The sequence below is a fragment of the Cupressus sempervirens genome, chromosome 5 (assembly GCF_028749045.1).
Source record: "Cupressus sempervirens isolate cs-2001-9-10 chromosome 5, ASM2874904v1, whole genome shotgun sequence".
NCBI lineage: Eukaryota > Viridiplantae > Streptophyta > Pinopsida > Cupressales > Cupressaceae > Cupressus > Cupressus sempervirens.
In genome coordinates this window covers 873,162,593-873,184,607 of record NC_143122.1, presented here as the reverse complement: position 1 = coordinate 873,184,607, position 22,015 = coordinate 873,162,593, and the positions used below count along the sequence as shown (strand labels likewise).

At 34.1% G+C, this 22,015-nt stretch overlaps 1 protein-coding gene across 4 annotated transcripts in view; it reads right to left on the bottom strand.

The window, feature by feature from the left end:
- Positions 1 to 22,015, bottom strand: part of EMB2762 (CCAAT-binding factor) — a 277,094-nt gene that overhangs the window by 236,432 nt on the left and 18,647 nt on the right. For all 4 annotated transcript variants that reach the window (XM_089832810.1, XM_089832811.1, XM_089832808.1 and 1 more), the window contains exons 2-3: positions 680 to 772; positions 289 to 362 (exon numbers count right to left, since the gene is read on the bottom strand). In XM_089832810.1, coding sequence (XP_089688936.1) covers positions 289 to 362; positions 680 to 772 — 167 coding nt within the window. The remainder of the gene's footprint in view (positions 1 to 288; positions 363 to 679; positions 773 to 22,015) is intronic.

The window sequence follows — 22,015 nt, the reverse complement described above, 5'->3', positions numbered from 1 at the left end:
AGATTCAAGACTGCATAATGGACCTAAGAACTCAAAAGACAGTGGCTTCTATTCAATTGTTATGTCTGTACAGGTTCATACTAGGCCTCTTGTATCAGGCATAGAATGGATGGTTCACATATAAAAGATACCATTTGGCATCACATATCTGCCAGGCAATCAAAATCAAGGGCCTGGCCCAAACTTTACAAAATTAGTCTACTAACTCATTAAGTTTAATCATGCATACTGAAATTAAAAACCAAGCATTTGGTAGCAAACATTTCCATGTCACAATCACAATCTTACCAAATATCTTTGTATTTGAAATACTTTGGCAGAAGTATGGTAAGGATCACATCATCAAATGCTTTTGAATGCACCTGTAAGAAATGGGATATAAAAACATCAAACCAAAGATTTATACCATATTTGTACTAATCATGCAGTTTGCTTATGAGTCTTGAAATTCGATAAGATTGAAAGGTAAATAATGCAAATTATTGATGCATTACGATAGAATAAGCCACAAGACCAAGTCCTTAAGAATGAACTACTTATCCCACCAAAATCACTGGAACTGTTGTAATTTAGCCATTTTGATAAATGTATTTGGTTTTAAATTTTTGCTCATATGGATAAAAATATATCCCAATTCTATGAACTTCAGATAAATCCTGAAAGTGAAAAATATACTTACCAGAGAAGAAATCAACCTCAAGTATATCCTGGTCTGGAATCTACCTTGTTTCTGCTGTCGTGCAAATTCCATAAGAGCATCCATTGCAGCAACCTAAAAATTTGAGAAAAACAAATTCAGGGTGTTCAAGCTCATGTTAGCCTTAAACAACAACAAATGTGGCCAAATTCGTCATGAATTCAAAAAGATAAAAGAAATAGAACAAATGAATCATTATGTTCTAGACCAAACACCTACTAAGAGCATGTTTGACAATTGTTATTCTAGGTATTAACATGTCTGCAATTAGAGAAATATAAGAGTTCAATAAACCTACGCTATGCAATCAAATTACTAAGAAAAGCTCATCCTCGGACCACAATAAAAACAAGTAGAATAAGATATGAAGCATTCAAATATATAATCTAGAGAACCATCAAATTCAACATGTCAGCAGTCAACTCTGGTCACTTCAGGCAGGAACTTCAAAATGGTTACCTTTGCAAAAGTGATGCAGTTTAATTCTATCTAGCTCCAAACAACACAGCTTCAAAGAATGACACTAAGAAGCATGAACTAGGATTATCAAATATCAAAGAAATAGAAAAAATCAGCCATCTATCATTATAGCCAAATCTCAAAACAAAATTCGAAAATAATAAGCAGAAAGAGCCTCAGACATGTGAAGTCTCATTATTGCCACAAAATTATAGGAATGAACCTGTTCTAATCTATAGTATATAGGAAACTGCTCCGACAGAATTGACCTGTTTGATGTTAAACAATCTTGTTTTGATACTTTCAAAAAATCACTCAATCCTGACACAAAAATTGTGCTTCTTGTCTGGCTCTCAGGATTTCAATTGCTGGTAAGATGGCTCCTACACCAGCAATCATGCTTATATTTAATTTTAAGGTTTACCCTTTTACTGACACCTTTCTTCGTGGCCAAGGATTTTTTAGCCTCTCTAGTCTATTATGAATTTGGAAAATGGGATCACGTATCATGGACTTTAAAATATTAATCAGGAGATTGGTCACACAAAAAATTACAATATGTTAATCTCATATAATGATAATACATAGCACGAACACTGAATCAAATTTTCAACATGGAAATGGTAGCTCCAAAAAAAGGTTGACCATTTTAAGAAAGTATGTACAAACAATATTCATAGAGACATCCGCATTAGAATATATTATTATGCTGTTACACAAGCAAGTATTGTTGATGTATAAAATTTGGATGCCATAAGCATTTTTTGTCTAGCCTTGTGTCTTAAAGCACTTTCCATGAAAAATTTAAAACAAATGTGAGCATTTGATTAGGCATTTCCCAATTAAGGTGGCCTACTCACTCTAGAGAGTCATGAATGTAAGTCCCAAACCTTAAATAAAGGAGGAGAATGATTAAGAATCTAAGGCATAACTCAATGTTCATGAGGTGGAATGACACGGGTCACACCATCCACTAACTCAGGCTATGGGAAACCAACTCCTCTATGAAAGGAAACTAAAAAGCACCCCATGGTATCTAGGTCACTGGGTCTCAGTGCTGCAAGATAATCTAGTTGTGTATGAGATAATATTTAAAGCAACTTGTGAGCATTCAAATTCGTTTAGCATTCTAATTAGTAGCTACAAAAGGAATAATAATGTTTACCTTGATAAGGATGCCTATGCACAAAAGCATGCCTTGAACCCTGATTGCAAACATATCCTAGTCTCTCTACAATAACGTAATTTAACAGAAGGTGAGAAGAAAAATTAAATGGGATGAAACAAATGAAGAAAAAAGAATAGAAAGAGACACAAAAAAAGAGAATAAATCCACTAATCTAAAAGAACCACTGACTTAACAAGATCACCAGCAACGATAGGATTCACACTATTGTCAATCCCAATGTAACATGAAAGGATGAGTCATGCAGAAGTCAAAGGAAATATGACAAACAAAAGATCAGGTTTGCAATTGAGAAAAAGGTGGACATAACTACCAGGTTGCTTGGGCAGGTTATATCCAAAGAAACCATTGGCAAAGGTACATTAAATAAAAAACATTGATTACATGGAGAATGCTCAATCAACTTACAATGATTACTTTCACATAAATAGAATAATGTAATGTCCCCTTTTCTACTATAACGATTTAACAATAAATGATATGTTGATGAAATAGGATTGATTAATCTGTTCTGTAACTTGTAATAACACTTGTGGAAATTTTATGTGTTTTTCAAGTTACTATTCGAATGAATATATGTGTGATATAAAGAGGCATGCCTCTTGAAAAGACATGTCTCTTTAATATATTAACTTACATTAGTTATAGTTATAACACAATTTAATATATCCTCAATATATATATATATGAAAGATCCCTGATGGATGCCCTTGCTGATCTGCTGTAGTTTTTAAATTAATAAACTATATTTTCCTGTGATTTCTTTGATGGTCTTTGAGAATAGACAGAAGTTGCAGAAGGTTTTTTTTTTTTTTTTTTTTTTTGTGTTTTTTGATAGTTTTCACAATGGTAATGAATAATAAACAATAAGCATGAGAGGAGACTGAAAATAAATAAGCGCATAGAGCCAAATCAGAATTGCTATAAATCGTACCAGGCAAATTTTTGATTTATAAAGCCAAATAATAAATCCAATGCAGTTCCAAGGAGCTTACATCCAACAATGATGCCAAACTGCTGCAAATGGCAGCCCTAAGACTGCAAGGAATCACGTCCCAGCTGAAAGAATCAATCTGCAATGCTGAAACCATAAATCTGCAACTTGAATCCACAATAAAGAATGGCATACTCTATCCCTGATAGCAACGCACACTGTCTGAAGAATCCAATGCCAATAACTGCTGAGGGCTACGTCCCAGCCAATCCAGAACCTGTGGTTTGCGTCCCAGATGAAGAATTGCTCTCTCAGAGCCAATTCACAAAAACAAGTTTTTCAATATGCAAAAGATGATCTTAGAATGAAGCTTCCATCTCCTTATAACCCCCTCTCAATTGCAAATTGAACCCTAAGTGTCTCCAAGTGGCATTATGTAGTGAAAATGTTATAATTTCTTATTTTAAAGTGGTCATGTTACTAGAAAATGACCTTTTTCCCCATAGATAGAATTCCATTCACTGAAATGCCCTGAGACCAAAGAGAAAGATTTAGAGAATTTTGAGACCTTTCCAATGAGCCATCACACCATAGGATGCGCATCCAGATGAGGCCAAAAAACCCCTTATTACTCCAAAATGGCTAAAACTTAACCTTATTTAATTTATTTAATCACCAACTTAGGAAATATTTAAATATATTAAAATATTTTCCAAATGGTCCCAAAAGGCCCAAAATGACCAATCAAACATGAATATGACCTGGTCACCTGTCTGTGACTGATGCCGAACAAGATGGGTCAACTGGCAATCCATCCCTAAAATCTAGGGATGCTCCTAAAAAGTAGGAGATTGCCCCAATCAACCAATATTGACTCCCAATGAATCTCCCCTACTGTGTGCACCTCTGAGAGAACTGTCACTGTACTAGGAGTTCCTCCTAAAAAATAGGAATGCCTCCTAAAAAATAGGAGATGCACTCTAAGTCTCCAAAACGTTCGCCAAGGTCTCCAAATGCCTCCTAGACCACTCCTAGTCAATCCCTACAAATTAGGAATCCCTCCTAAATTGTAGGAAACTGTTGTCTACTGCTCCAAAGTACTTGGGAATCTCATGCAGGACTCTCAAAGCCCTTGGGTTGGTTCCCTCTATGCTCTGCTGGCCTATGGGAACCAGATAATAGACCAACCTTGCTAGAATGTTGTCACTAAGGAGGGGCAAAAATTGGGGACATGACAGTCCTCCCTTCCCAAAGATTGCTTGTCCTCAAGCAATGTCAATCCAACTCCACAAACATTAGGCAAGTCCATACCATAACCAAGAATGATCCCAGGGTCCCAAGCCATCCTGGAAGGTTTGTAGTTCCATCTTCTAGAAACAATGTCCTACACTGCACCCAAACAAGTAACCTCATGAAAACCCCCTGAAGGAAGAGCAATCAAATATTGTACCAACTCTATCAACTCCTCAATGAACTGCTCTCCGAAAGAACCAAACTGGAACACTAAAGGCGGAAACTCTAATAAGCCTACATTGGCTTCCACATCCTCAACTATTGAACTGCAAATCCAAGTGATTCCAGGATTCCAAATCTACCTCAAAAGGGAACCACCATGCTGACGCTTCGTCACTCTAATATAAATATTAGTGAACCACAAGTTGTGAAGCAATTCATTAGGACCCTGAAGCACCAATGTATCAATGAGACCAGGGCCCGGATCCCAAACCAAAATACCAAATGTACTAAATGAGATGAAGAATTATCTCAACCGCACTCCATGAAACATACATACAATGAAGCAAACCAGCAAGGTGTGAAAGTGAACTCCCATAAACCAGTATTCCAACCCACATGAACACCTAACAATGCTACTATAATTCTGACCAGCAACTCGAATGATATCATAGACGTCATCATACCAATGCCAAATAACAAATGTCCCAAAGAAACACTCCTTAATGCCCTCATACTGAATCATGGATGTGGTCAATGCCAAGTCAAGTAGTAAATGATTCCAGCTTGGACAGCCACTAGTCCACAAGGAATCGAAGACTATGGAATCACCAAACAACAAGTATACCACTGCCATATCAATGGATGTAGATGACAAACTCGAAGATGAAGTATGTATGCCATCATGAGAAAAAACAAAGCATGTGTCATTTGTACTCAACATTGTAGGATTATCAATTCCTGAATCCCATATCGATCTAAGAAATATTGCTCCACCCAACCACTGCACTACTCTGATGTAAACATCTATATACCAAAAGTGAAGCAACTCAACATGAATCCACTGAAGAAATGCCCAACACATGTTGATACCAAGATTCCAAATCTTTGCACTGACACATCTCTCCGGCATGTTGATACTCATTATGTTGCTGTTGTGAAATTGTGCCTCATCTAACCAACTAAGAATTTCACTCCAAATGAAGCCACAATTACTACCAACAACCAATGCTGTTAGGAATTCTCAAATGAGCCAATCATCGGCAAGGAAAGTTTGTTGAATACTTTTCCAAGTCTTCCAAACAGCTGCTGCAACTTTACTTATATTTCCACAAATTAGTGTGCCTTCATTAAAGGTTGTTAAATAAATGTTTTGTTTAACCATGTAACCAACGAAGTCCCTTATATTTTGATCTTGAAAGCCCAATGTAATATTTAAAAAGTCTAAATCTCCAATCAAAAGGTACATCGCTGCCCTATCATATGGAAGAGGTGATAAACCCATTGATGAATGAAAGATGTTTCTAATTCTCAACAAAGACAGGCTCTTTGTGGCTGGTCCACTAGGTATGCAACTTAATATATCATCAACTCTTGGTAGGGAAGGATCAACTTCACATTTGAACACCCCAACTTGAATGTAACCAACCCAAGGTTCAAAGTTTGACTCATGAGATGAAAGAGAATTGTTGTTCAAAGTCAAAAAATCAGAAGTATGTTCATACCTTTCCACAATGTTTTTGCAGTCTTCTCTTGTCTCTCCTTCCAAGGTAGGTGACTCCTCTAAAGGTGCTGGTCCATGGGGTGTGTTCAAACGAATATAACATGTCCCATTAACTGCCTTAGCTGCCCAAAATCTGATCCATACCTCTATCTCCATAACTGATATGTTTTCCATTACTAACAAACTCCAAGGTGTAGTATGCCAAACAAACCAAACATTATCAAAATGCAATATCTTCTTAGTAAGCAGCCTCTTAGTCTCCCTAATCATCTTTTTAAGACAAGATGCTTCGTATGATCTTAACAATTGTCCTTCCATTGTAGATGATGCATGACTAACCAAATCAAAATCAATAATGTTCCATTCCACACAAATGAAAATAACACTTGTGGCTGGTCCATCAAGTGTGACACTAATATCATCATTGTTTGGAGCCTTTAAGGGGCTCTTTAAAAGAGGAACGTCATAAACTTCATGATGCAAACGAGACCAAACTGAGTTTTCTAAATCATAACTCTTTTCCTCTTCACACATCTCAACATGCTCTTCTTGTGGACTTACCTCAAGAAGCTCGTCCCTTGTATGCTCAACATCCTCACTTTCTTCCCTTGGAAGAAATAAAGATCTAATGTATGAATCTCTTTGTCTTCTTGCATTATCAAGCTGATTGCATCTTTCCTTGACCTCTTGTAAGTGTTGTCTTGCTTGGGCAGCAAACATCTTGGCCTTCTTAGCTCTATGTGACCATCCATTGCACGTCTCTTGAGCCTTTTTCACATCTTCCAAGGTGGGGTAAACACAATCAGAACCTTTGTGGTCTGAATCCACAATATAAATCTCATGTGCAACACACTTAACCTGAGTACCATCATAGGAAGACTCAACAACCTCATTACCTTCATGTGAAATGGATGATACCACATGACTAGAGCTACTATTGCAAAAATTAGAATAGGTATCAGACCTTGGAGACATGATTTCAACATCCCTAATGGACTGATCCATGATTGTAATCTCTTCCATTTTGTGATCAACTTGATGAATCAATGGTGTGCTATGTGTCTCCTCCTGATCTAGAGTTATTTCTTCTTTAGGAATCCCACATGATGACTGATTTTTGTTTTTCATAGGCTGCAACTCAAATGATAACACATCTTCATGCCTTTCTTTTGCATACTCTGCAAGTGACTGATCCATTATGGTGTTTTTATCATGAACATGGATAGGTTGACACAAATCTTCTTTCTCACATGAAAACATATCATCAACTATGGCATAGTATTCCTTTTTTGCAAGCTTAACCTTATGACAAATTTTTGGATGCATGTCAATGTAATCTTTGAAATGAAAATTCTCCCTAACATATTGAGGAAGAGTATTATACTCCTCAAGTATGCTAATTACTTCTGTTTTCCTGTCTAGTGGCAATGGATCCTTTCTAGAAGAAGATGATGATCCACTAGCATGTCCAAATTTCCTTAACATAGAATCATTGAACTGCTGCAATTGAAGCTTGAATTTTTGTTGTGACTGTTCCCATTCTTTCCACAGGGTTATATCTCTTAACAATTTTGCCATAATGAACTACCACGCTGACCAACTAAAACTAACATGCCAGAGCAAAAATCAACCCTGTACTGTTAATATGAATTATCAAAACTTTTGATCCAGTACCCAGATGCCAAAATGAATTATAAAAATTTTTTAGTCAGTACCCAAATGCTGAAATGAATTATCAAAACCTTTTATCGAATACCCAAATGCCAAAATGAATTATCAAAACTTTTTAGCCAGTACTCAGATGCTGAAATGAATTATCAAAACTTTTTATCCAATACCCAGATGCCAAAATCTGTTGTGACAATTTCTCACAAACCCTACAGGCTGGCAGGATGTAGGCTCTGATACCACTGAAAGATCCCTGATGGATGCCCTTGCTGATCTGCTGTAGTTTTTAAATTAATAAACTATATTTTCCTGTGATTTCTTTGATGGTCTTTGAGAATAGACAGAAGTTGCAGAAGGTTTTTTTTTTTTGTTTTGTGTTTTTTGATAGTTTTCACAATAGTAATGAATAATGAACAATAAGCATGAAAGGAGACTGAAAATAAATAAGAGCATAGAGCCAAATCAGAATTGTTATAAATCGTACCAGGCAGATTTCTGATTTATAAAGCCAAATAATAAATCCAATGCAGTTCCAAAGAGCTTACATCCAACAATGATGTCAAACTGCTACAAATGGCAGCCCTAAGACTGCAAGGAATCACGTCCCAGCTGAAAGAATCAATCTGCAATGCTGAAACCATAAATCTGCAACCTGAATCCACAATAAAGAATGGCATACTCTATCCCTGATAGCAACGCACACTGTCTGAAGAATCCAATGCCAATAACTGCTGAGGGCTAGATCCCAGCCAATCCAGAACCTGGGGTTTGCGTCCCAGATGAAGAATTGCTCTCTCAGAGCCAATTCACAAAAACAAGTTTTTCAATATGCAAAAGATGATCTTAGAATGAAGCTTCCATCTCCTTATAACCCCCTCTCGATTGCAAATTGAACCCTAAGTGTCTCCAAGTGGCATTGTGTAGTGAAAATGTTATAATTTCTTATTTTAAAGTGGTCATGTTACTAGCAAATGACCTTTTTCCCCATAGATAGAATTCCATTCACTGAAATGCCCTGAGACCAAAGAGAAAGATTTAGAGAATTTTGAGACCTTTCCAACGAGCTATCACACCATAGGATGCGCATCCAGATGAGGCCAAAAAACCTCTTATTACTCCAAAATGGCTAAAACTTAACCTTATTTAATTTATTTAATCACCAACTTAGGAAATATTTAAATATATTAAAATATTTTCCAAATGGTCCCAAAAGGCCCAAAATGACCAATCAAACATGAATCTGACCTTGTCACCTGTCTGTGACTGATGCCGAACAAGATGGGTCAACTGGCAATCCATCCCTAAAATCTAGAGATGCTCCTAAAAAGTAGGAGATTGCCCCAATCAACCAAAATTGACTCCCAATGAATCTCCCCTACTGTGTGCACCTCTGAGAGAACTGTCACTGTACTAGGAGTTCCTCCTAAAAAATAGGAGATGCACTCTAAGTCTCCAAAACGTTCGCCAAGGTCTCCAAATGCCTCCTAGACCACTCCTAGTCAATCCCTACAAATTAGGAATCCCTCCTAAATTGTAGGAAACTGTTGTCTACTGCTCCAAAGTACTTGGGAATCTCATGCATGACTCTCAAAGCCCTTGGGTTGGTTCCCTCTATGCTCTGCTGGCCTATGGGAACCAGATAATAGACCAACCTTGCTAGAAATGTTGTCACTAAGGAGGGGCAAAAATTGGGGACATGACTATATATATATATCACTCTCAATATAAGTTAATTTTCCATATATAATATTTGTCATATATTATATATCTCATATATATAATATAATTTATCCGACAAAATTATAACATTAACACTCCCTCTTAATGAAGAAGTAAAAAACACACATATTATACCATAGGTAATATTTCAAAAATAATACATATAGGAAATCTTTGATCAGAAGATTTCTAGAATATGATATCATGTAAGTATTGGCCTATCAGAATATCAACATATGATATTCACCAATTACTATTTGATATCATATTTGGTAACATGAGCATTGGCCTATCAGAATATCAATCAAATGATATTCACCAAATACTATGAGTAATGGCCTATCAGAACATCAACCAAATGATATCCACCAAGTACTCAATGTGGTAATGGCCTATCAGAATATCAAGGCAAGATATTCACCAAGTACCTAAAATATATCTATACAAACAACTTGTAGATAGTTAAATTAATAAGATCTAACACCTAGTTGTTGATTTATAAGATAAAGCCTTTCATGATTTACACAAAATGTACATCATGATACAAGTTATTGTAAGGTCGTCACCTTTCAATAACTTCTAATACAAGTGATGATCATTTAGAAGTTGTCACTTCTGTATGACGTACACAGGGGACAGGCTCATACATGTATGACATTAGAAGTTCGCATGAAGTCTCCACAAATACCGTCATGTGGTGTTGTCACAACATTCACCATAAAACATATCAGAGAATAAGGTTTCTCACTCTTAGTTTTATATCAACTTTTCTGACCGCTTAGCACAAGGTTCTCTCCGATGAAGTATTAGACTTGCTCTAAATCTGTTATCATCCATCTAACCTCTTGGTAGCAAGTCATGTCATGCTTTCCCAGTTCAATGGGTATCCTAATAGCATAAGGCCTTCCAGCCTACATACATGAGACTTTATCCCATGAATCATAGTCCTTTAGCTGTTATAGTTTCTGACTAGTGGAGAATCCATCAACAAGGTCTACTCCTTCTGAACCAATATCATCAAAAGTTTGATTGAAGCATTTATTTTCTGCTCTCTCTTTCTCCAAGGCTACCTCTAATGAACTGTTAGACTCCCTCTCATAATCATAATCATCAAGGATATTTTCTTCAAGAGCCTCACATTATTCAACATAATCATCAAATGATTAATGAATCACAACTTCTTTGGAGCTACTATCATAAGATTGAATTTGTACAATATTGGTAGCATGCCTAATGTTCCAATCTTCTTTCCTGCAAGGACATCCTCAAAGACAAAGGAAAATATCAAAGAAAATAACCCTTATAGTATGTATAGAATTACAAATAAGAGAGAGACTACAAAGAGTAGATAAATGTAAAATACTTATCTGCACATGAAGATTCAGAAATTGTCCTTTTAGATTCCATTCTAATAAGGTTCGAGTGGGAATGGAACATTGACTATTATTCCCCCCACAATGTAAAATTCCCACTCATTCTTATATTGTTTGAACAATTTTGTATAAAATATGTCAACTCCTTTCTAAGTTCCAACTTGCTCTTTTCGTCCAAACATTTAATTAGTTTAACAGTAGAGGCGAACATGACCTTCTATTTTATCAAACTTGTCCACAATACGCCAAAATCTTGATCAAGTATGATTTTGCCACATGAAAGACTCTAGCACTCATACGTCAAGTTTCATTCATCAAGGAGAGACTCGTAGATGGTTCAAATGAATTCATAAAAACTTCATCAATGTCTCATAACAACTCAAATTTCCTTATAGTAACTTTTGTAAATACAAGTGACATCATTTAGAAGTCATTACTTCCTCATGATGTACATAGAGTCACAATGTATGAATAATCATCCTCTTGACAGTGGCAATTTATTGATTTCTAGAGAAATCCATCTCAACATTGTTTACTCCCTCTTAATCAATCAAAACGAGATCACTGAAGATTAACTAAATAACATCCTCAGTCTTCTCCCTCTCTTTCAAAGTTACCTGAAATATCAACCTCCCTTAACTCTCAATCTCACTTTTTCCTGTAATAACATTCTCATAGGAAAAAGATCAAGGCACATAGCTCTTATAGTATATATCGAAATGCAAGTAAGAGAGTGACTAATATAATTCTCAAAATAAGCTCTTTCTAATAAAATATAGATAAAATCTATACTTTGAACATATATACATATATTTCATTTAAATGGATTATTAAAATCATCTTTCAAATATTTAAATAAAATACTTTTTCAAAACCTTTAAATAAAATAAAATTCACTTAAAAGGTAATTAAAGGAAATTAATGAGCGATTAATATTATAAAGCCACATTATTTCCCTACTTCATATAAGGATATGACAACATAATATATCTTGAAATATTTTTCCATGCACAGATAATAAATACTTCTTTGAAATCAAAGTGATAAAGGAATAATAATCTCAAATTTCACTACAAGTAATAGGCATATAACTTCAAAATATTTGAATTTCAACCCATTATCAAATGATAATTTAATCCAAGAGCAATTCAAATATTTTAAAAAAACAAATAAATTAATGCAATTTTACTATTTCCCAAATATTTTACTCAAAATTTATGAAAAATAATACTTATCCTTCATCTTACCTTTTCGGGAGACCTTTTCACTCGGGCTTCTCGATTTAGCGAAAAGAGGTTAATGCTTTAAAGTTTGCCGCTATCCGCCTTAAACTTCGTGGCTCACTTTGGCCATTTGACATGTATTGGCTGTGGATTTCCTTAAGCATATTGCAGGCATGTGTGCACGTAGGATACGATATCGTGTCCAAACATACATAAAAGTCGTCCTTTGACCATCATGGATTTCGTTGGTAGGTGGGGGAAGATGACTTTTCAAAATGGTCCAGAGTATTTCTCAATTTTGTGGCAAGAAATCGTCCCCGTTGATCGTCTTCCTCTTCTCGCACTGGCACTTATCAAAGGCCTCCTCGGTGATGAAACTGATGAATTCAAAAACACATTCTTGCATAGTTTCCTTGGCATCTTTAAAAACCTTCTCGTTCACAGGCAAGGCTTTCTTCATTATACGGCCCACATTAACTATGGGAAAGAAACGGTCCTACTCCTTGATCAAATAGTCATTATTCCCCCCAGTGCGACACTGTCAAGGCCGTGGGAAGGGTCGCCGTGAGATAGCATTTGTGACATTCAAAGATCCTAGGACCTATGTGGAGGGCACAAATCCTTCAATAGTACTTTTTTTTTTAATGGTAGAAGTGACACTAACACCTTCAGAAGCAGTGCTTCTCTCATCACCAACAAGGGGTCCAAATGCTTGGCTGCGTTTTGATTTATGTTATATCTATAGCCATCTCCTCTTTTGAATCTTCACGTATAGGCTCTCACAAGCCTCTTTGAAGGGTAAAGAGCCTATGAGTGAAGAACAATTTCCATACTATTCCCAGAGTCTAGCAAATGACACCTTGCTGAAACAAACACTGCACAAATGGGTTGCATTCCTGCTGCATGTGTGCTTCTTCATGGCATCGAACAAAAAACATTATTTCACAATCCAAGTGCTCTGATCAACCAGTGGCATCCATATTCATCGGTGATATCTAGTTCTCTGGTTTGATATACATCAAATATGAAGGTGCGACCAATTGTTGACAATGATTTTAGATGGTATAGGATGTCACGTTTTCCTCCTAACCTTAGCATTAAGTCTTTCATATCATCTTTTCATCAAATGATGGAATATTTGGCAATCCTAAATAAATTTTAGAACATTTCAGAAACCTCACTGGTCTAACAGAAGAACCTGCTCTAATACCATGTTGATTAAATAGGATCGATTGATTTGTTATGTAACTTGTAATAGCACTTCTAAAAAATTTATGTGTTTTTCAAGTTACTATTCGAATGAATATATATGTGATATAAAGAGGCATGCCTCTTGAAGAGACATGTCTCTCTAATATATTAACTTACATTAGTTATAGTTATAACACAATTTAATATACCCTCAATATATTATAATGATACATACATACATACATACATACATATATATATATATCACTCTTAATATAAGTTAATTTTCCATATATAATATTTGTCATATATTATATATCTCATATATATAATATAATTTATCCAACAAAATTATAACATTAACATGATAACAATAAAATTGATGGACAAATAAACTAGTATTTGCATCAAAAGAAGATGCAATAGTTAGGTCGATAGCAAAATTTAGGAGATACAAATAGAAATAGTAATAAAACTTTATAACATAATACGATCTATTAATATAACAAATTATTTCTAACCATAATACTAACCCTAATCTAATGGTCTATGAACATTCATTTTTTTATTATCAAATATCTCATAGACGATGTTAACTTTTTAATAAATTGTTACTATTGTCTTCTCCTTCCTCTTCTTGATCTTCTACATCTTCTTATGCCTCTTCTTCTCCTTCTCCTTCTCCCCCTTCTCCTTTACTTTGTTCTCCTTATGCTTTTGCTTCTCCTTCCCTTCCTCCTCATTTCTTCCTCTCTTCTTCTGTTTTTTTTATTATTCTTTTTTCAACAACCACTTTCTTGACCTTTTTTTTTTTTTTTTTTTATTGAGCGTTTAGACCTGTGAGGCAACCCAGCAAGGCACAAACCCTGCGAGCTACCAACCAACGAAGGCCACCACATTGACTTTTTAGGGACCCAATACATGCCCACTCGTGCCTAAAACCTCTTCAGCTTAGAGCCAAAGACTAAGCGGCATCCACGCCGTCAAAATCACTCGAAGCACGATTCCGGCCTCATCCCTTAGGATGTTAGAGCCTTGCACTCAACAAGACTTGATCCTTGGTGGGCTCTTTATGAGCCTTTCAACTTCACCAGTAGACCAAGGGCCCATTGACCTTGACCATAATTTTACTTACTTATAAATTCATATTTAGCATAGTTACACCACCCTAGAGGACGCAGGTACGTAGGGATGGGGGGACAAAAGGGCCTCAATTTGGGACGGCGAGGGGGACGGCGGCAAGGGACGGGAGGGGTGGGGGGGTTGCATATACTGTATACTATACATGTGGTACTTAAGATGCTAGTAATGAAAATATGTATAATAATATAGAACATTAACATGTAAAATAGTAAATACTAATTTACTAATATCTTGAATATTGCATTGAACATTGAACAATAAATATTCAAATGACCAAATGAAAGAGTTCTAACTTCTAAGTTCTATTATATAAAATTATAAATATTAAATAATAATAGTCATAAATATCAAAAGTATGAGACTCTCATCATAGAGATGATTACATTCAGCAACATGATATGATATTCAATACGCCCAATGGAATATTAAAATATATTTATTTTTTTTAAACAAACTTCATTTTTTTGGGGTTAGATAGTGCACACCCAGCCATCCCCTAGAGGGGTCAAAAGACTTGTTCTATATCCCCAGCGAGACGGCAACCCAATGGTGGCACCACTAGTCCTGAGTGCATCCCAGTCTCAAGTGCGTCAAGGGAAATGGGTAAGACACATCCCTGTGTTACAATGATATTTAGTTAAATAAATTGATTAGATCTAGTTGGGATATTTTAAAGCTTTTTAAAAGATAAATCTCAATTTTGTATCTTATGGACATTGTTTGCCATTTAAATTTCAATATAATTGTAAGTGATCAGATTTATTTTATTGATTTGTTTACAAAAATTACAATATAGAAATAGTTTTAATTTTATTTATGTGATAAGATGGATCAAATAGTATCATGTCAAATGTCTATTATTAAATCTATACATAATCTTTTCTTGAAACCTAGACCTAAATAATTATTCAACAAATATTGAATCTTAAGATTAATAAATTAATTATTTTATTTTATTTACTTACAATGGACTTCTATGAGATTTTGTAGTTAAGTTTGGATTTGGTTAAAATTAAAGTTATCATTTATAATTAGAATTACTGGTTGATTATCATTTTAAGATAAATTAAAATCATACTTAGTGTTATTTGATTTTAAATTAAATATTTTGTAATTTAAATATAAAAACCATTCTTTTTAAGTTAATGTAAAATCTTCTAACATTTTTTTCTAAAATTAAAAAATTATACTTAATTTTTTTTGTTAACATGTTTTATGTTTAGTTAATATTATTTACTTAGATTCTATATTATATTAGATTATGTATAATTTTAAAATCCAATATATTTTATTGTATTATTAAATTTATTTTGATGTCATTTTTTTTATTTTTTTTTATTCACATTAAATAAATACTTATATAGTTTAATTTTGAAGATCTATAATATCAATAAGCACTTTTAATTTGATTTCTTCATTGGCTTGCATTTGAGAACAAACCTTTGCATTTCGGAGAATCCTCTTAGCAGAGTTTAGATCTTGTTTATATCTTGCTTTTAAATCTATATTTTTTGGTTCCCATTAGGTGTTTTTTTAGTGGGCTTTTGTGTCTACATTGATAAGAGGGATTTATTGGTTTTTGTACATCAGTACCAATAGAAAATAATTTTTGCATTTGTCCAGACTCCTAGAAAACTTTCTCTTTTTGTAAATATTTCACTTCTCAGTTGCCATTGGAGCGATTTTGAATTTGCTATGCTCATTCTAAGACTTGATCCATTTTAATATAGTCAGGGTTGCTTTTATGTATATGTCATGGTCAATCTAATTAGTGTTAAGTTGCTTTTATATAGTTCTTAAAAACTATATTAAGTCAATCTTTTATGTAACATATATCCAATAAATATGAAACTGACACACAAGATAAAAAGGGAAATTTGAATGTACGGATTGCAAATAAAAGTGTGTGGTAAATTTGTAGTACTATTTTAAAATCTATTATACATGTAAGGGTCATAAAGTGGTCATTTTAAAGCATCTAATAAAACCTACTTAAATATTTAAAAGTAGTGTGCACTACAATCACTTCAAATATATGCACAACTAATCCAACATGTTCCTTTAAGAAATAATACAAATTCCTCTAAGAACTACTTTTACCAATATAGACATGTACTATACATACAAATAAAGTTCCAAATATTAATACATGTAAAATTCACTTATGAACTAATTATCACTATTTTAGTTTCTTTAAATTTAGTAATGTGAAAGTTAAGTGAACAAGGAGTGTTGAAACATGAGCCATAACTAAACTCCCTACCCTATCTTTATAATTTGATAACTGCAATAATTTTTAATATTATTATATAAAAAATCAGTCTTCACTTGTCAATAATTATTTTATAAATATTCTTTTGATTTACTCTCCAGCTCTATTTAAATTTGATACTTCAACAATATAAGGTTTAAATTAAAAATCATGTCCCAAATGATTTGAATGGAATAAAAATCCCAAAAATGTATGTAGGTTATTCTCAAAACCAACAAATCATTCATACAATCCCAAATTGTTTTTTTTTTTAAAATTAGGGAATTGTAACAGCCACTCTTTCTGGTATCGCCCGACCCAATTCGAAACCAAATGCTCACTTCAAATCAAATTGCTTTTCCTCCCGACGTTGTTTGACGAAGGTCAATGGAAAATATGATGAATTATGCTATAAAATATCTTCAAATTCATTCATGCACCTATCTACCCGCATCCATGCAAAAATTGGTTGTGCGCACAAATCAAACTACCTTATGCCTGTTTTTATTCTCATTATGCAGCCAACACAAAAACAGTTCACCATTTCAGGCATCGGGTGATCCAAATTATCCAGCATTCTCAAATCTCTGCAAATAGATAACTTTGAAGAAAGAACAAATACCCATCCACAACATTCATAGGTCTGCATGTTTGCCATTCTTTTGCGCCAGACATTTCGCAACAGTCGACTATGGTTTTAGCATCAGCTATGACTTGAGTTGTTCGAAGGTGCAGCTATTGCTTATATACATCCAAATTTAGGGCCATCAAATGTCTAATGGCATCCACTGGATATGAAATTGAGAGGAATTTTCCTTTAACTTGCAGGATTTGCTATGAAACGAGGTCCCTTCATGAGCAATTGACAGAAACTAAATTCGGAGGGTTTGAAGTGTTCAAAATACAAGATAAATGAAGATCTACCAATATGTTTTTGCATTCTTCAGCATAAAGATCTTGAAGCTTTAATGTGTCATGGTTGTTGTCGTCGGAAACGGAAGTATCATAGCTCACGACATGCAACCATTTCAATCTTGTGGTTGTACAAGCGGACAGGGATAAATTTACATCTTGCACGACGACACTAAGGAATTTGCCAATACACTGCACGAAAGCTTCTTGCATGAGGCTTTCCAATTGAATGAAGGAAAATGTGTTGTCGAATTGTTTAGAAATAGAATGCATCATTGAAAAGGATGGAAGAAATAATCCTAATCTCCACAGACCACGCCTCTCGCTACTTTCCGGCACTCAATTAGCCGGCATTTGTTTTAACGGGTGAGACATTACTCATTCTGATCTAACTTTATCGGCTAATAATAATAATATAATCTACTATAATTATAATTATTTAATATATTGATACAATAATAAAATAATAATAATAGATTATATTATAATAATTATGTAATATATGTATATTTTTATTTTATTATATATGTATATTTATTTATTTTATTTTTTATCAATAAAAGGCATATTGCCTCAAGTATATTATATAAATTAAAAATTTACATTTACAATAGTAATCCATAATAATTATGTAATATATTATCAATATAGTATTATATTAATATTTTAATAATCGGGGTGGGGGCCCCAGCTCAGTTGGCTAAATCTTCCCTATTGCAGGGGGTTGGTCACGAGTTCTAGTCTCCCCCGTCCCCGTGGTACCGGTGGGGGTGTCGCGCCAGCGCTACCGGTCACGTTAAAAGTTTACCCAGCGCACTATAGTTTATAGGGGGGCCGTGCTGCACCTGATTCCTGCAGTCTAATGAGAAGAAAAAAATATATATTTTAATAATCAACAATATACAATATTGATAATATATTATATATAATAATAATATGTTATTAGTATATTATTTGTTGATAAAATAATAATTAATAATAAATATTAAATGTAATTAAATCCAATAAATAAAAAATAACATAATACTTAAATAAACAATAATTATTAATAATACCATATGTATTGAACTTTATTCGAACAAAATAATTATCTTAAGGAGGGCTTCAGCCTTTTACCAATCAAAAATTATTATTATTATTAGAATTAATTATAATACTAAAAGATAAGATAACTTTATTAATGTCCAACAAAAGACCAACATGACGGTCCATGACACTACAAGAACAAACAGAAGAATATCCAACTGCAGGAACACAAAACGTTGTCTAGGTAAAAACAGAAAGCGGAGCAAAAGAGCAAAACCCAACACAAACAAACCACCCAACCAGTTGTCTGGAGCAATAGACAAGTGATACAAATGAAGAGGATTTCCTCAAAAAACCTGTCGCTGTAAGGAACGGTTGGATTTGTAACAATCAAAACTGGTCCAAAAATGACCGCGCACAAGAGCATAATTTCCTGCACAAAAAAACAGCACCAAAAAACACGAGCTGCCATGCAATTTACACAATAAATGGCTACGAAAACCCTACACAGATTTGAGAGGTGTTTGTAGACCAAATTTCTAACGAGCCCAAGCTGAAGAAATTAATTTTGAGACAGCTTTCATACAAATAAATTCAGAAGAGAAATTATAAATTTTTCGAAAATTTAAGATGGCTTTAATATCATATTACGCAAAGTAATTAATAAAATATTTAATGTACTAACAAAGGATCAAGATGATCATTATAAAGAATTTTACAAATATACAAAATAGAAACTTTCTGATTAGAAACTTAAGAAGATCAAGTAATCGATCTTATCTAACTAAATTACATTAAAAGATGGCCATTAAAGCAATAAAATAATGATATTCTAATATGTGTTACCATATACTAGAACTTTCATTCTGTCATTTATTGTGCCAGAACCTGATAATTCTGGCTCAGTTGAGATCTGTATATAGGATCCAATTCTAGGTTGAGTACTAAAGCTCATGCCTTGTAAATGATGTGTAATAATTGTTTCTTCTGATGGATGGTATTTATTTATGAAGATACTAAGCTTGCTTTATGGAGAATTTCAAAGTTTGTGTCTAATTTCACTGTTGAAGAAATGAGTGGTTTGTATGTAAGAAGGCTTGTGAATCAATTGCCTTTTATTGGGCAACCTGATTTTGACTGCATCACTTAATTATTTTTAAAAGTATTCTACAGGAGACATTAAAGTTGCAGATACACAATTAATGCTCAATAGTATCAAATCTCCTAACCTAAGCCATTCTAAGCAAGCCCTCTATCAAAATCTGCTTGATGGAGTTGACAGATTGTTTCCTAAAAATATTGCCAAAGATTCTTATGGAGCTAAAGAAATTTGACCCCTACTATAGATAAAGGATTCCCTGTGGACAACTACAAGCCAAATGAAGCAAGTAAACCTAGTAATACTTCATAAGGGACAAAAGCATGGCCGAAGTGCATTTGAAAGAGGGAATCATCCTGATTGTGTTCAGCATTAACCAACAATTAGCAAGACCTTCCAGACACCAGGGAAATCACAATTCTCTCTTGGTATATTAGGAGCTTAAAACCCCCATCCCCATACTAACATAGAAAAGACTACTGAAAAATCATATCAAAGATCAAATCCCAAACCTTAGTTTTCCCAAGAAAATGGGAGTACTAAGCACACTATAGAAAAGAGGCTAAAGTTATGGAGTACAGCTTCTGTACTAGCAATGGTTGTGTTTGGACAGCATGAAAGACTAGCCATAGCCTAAAAACCACTGTATTGCTCAATTATTGAGAAAGGAATTGTAACCGGTTCAATTGCAAAGCTAATGATCTTTACAAAACTATCTAATTCATAGAAATAACTGATATGTGCTGCCATATGTTGCAGAGAAAAGAGTCTTGGAAGTAGATTGTGAGTTTTACATGAAAATTGAAATTCACTAAGGAAAATTGGAACTTGGTAGGTGAACTAAATGCTATCCTGAATATGTTTCAGAAAAGACTGACAAACCCTATCAAAGAAAATGATGAATTTGCAATATCTCTATCAAGTAAAAATCTCTAGATCTATCACTTTAATTGCCACCTCCAAGGCTATTCTAGTTATTCAAGGTTTTACAGTGTCCATAATATACCATGTAAATGTCAATTCCAAGTTACAAGCAAACTAACTTGGGCCAATTTTTGTAATCAAATGACCCAAGGATCAAGGATTGTGCATTGTTCCAACAAAGAGATGATCGATGTTTCCCATTTACTCTCAAATCAGTCCTTACCTTTGCACTTGATTTGACCATCCACTCAGCTACACTCTAATGAAGCCATTTCCCCACATGGTCTTATTTCCACCTACACAACCTCATCTCAATTTACATGATCTCATCTACTTGTCCACTTGACTCTTGTTCTAGTTCACCTGAAAAGTGCTATAAACACATTGAGAAGCAAGCCTTGGATATGTAGTTAAGTAATATTTGTAACGTCAATTTTCGGGATATTCCTGATTTTTGGCTTAAAAATTTTAAACAATAATAATATTCACTCAAAATGCTAATAGCGTTGTCCAAGATTAAGAATCTATGATAATATTCAAATCAAAAAACCATAGCATAGTTCTCAAAATCAATCATGTTGTGAATTCTTTGGAAATACTTATAAATTTGCTAAATTATAACTTTTTGTCACTAACTCAGCAGTAGCAATATCAAGTGTATTCATCCTGAAAACCCTTAGTCCACCACAGAGGATTTTCATCCTCCTCAATAAAGATTTGGGTTTTCGTCTAAACTGGATAAGAATAGAAACTAGAAAGGGTTTTCGTCCTTACCCTCTCATGAACTGGAAGGGATTATTTGCAAGACACTTTCTAAAATTCAAAACCAATTGCTTGATGTATTTGCTAGGTTATTGCTGATTGCTTGATTTCTATTTGCTCATTGAAATTTCTTGATAAGTTGGTAAGTAGATATTTGAATGATGCTTTAATGATTTCTCTATTACCAATGCCTCATCCCTCGTTTATCACTCCTGGGGGATAGGCCCAAGGATTGTTTTCAGATAGATGGCCTTGAATGATTCTCTATTAGACTACTACAAATTGATTATTTCTTGTTTTCTCAATGAATTAATGAGTGATGCTTCAATGATCCTCCTCGACCAATAAAATTCTCTCTCTATTGTCAATGATAAGTTCGTTTATCTAATTTTAAATCAATTTCCTCTTTTCAATCATTTGCATCATCTTTGGCTCTTAGATTATAAATTATTTAAATCGCCTAGGTTTAAGGGGCTGCAACCATGCTTCATA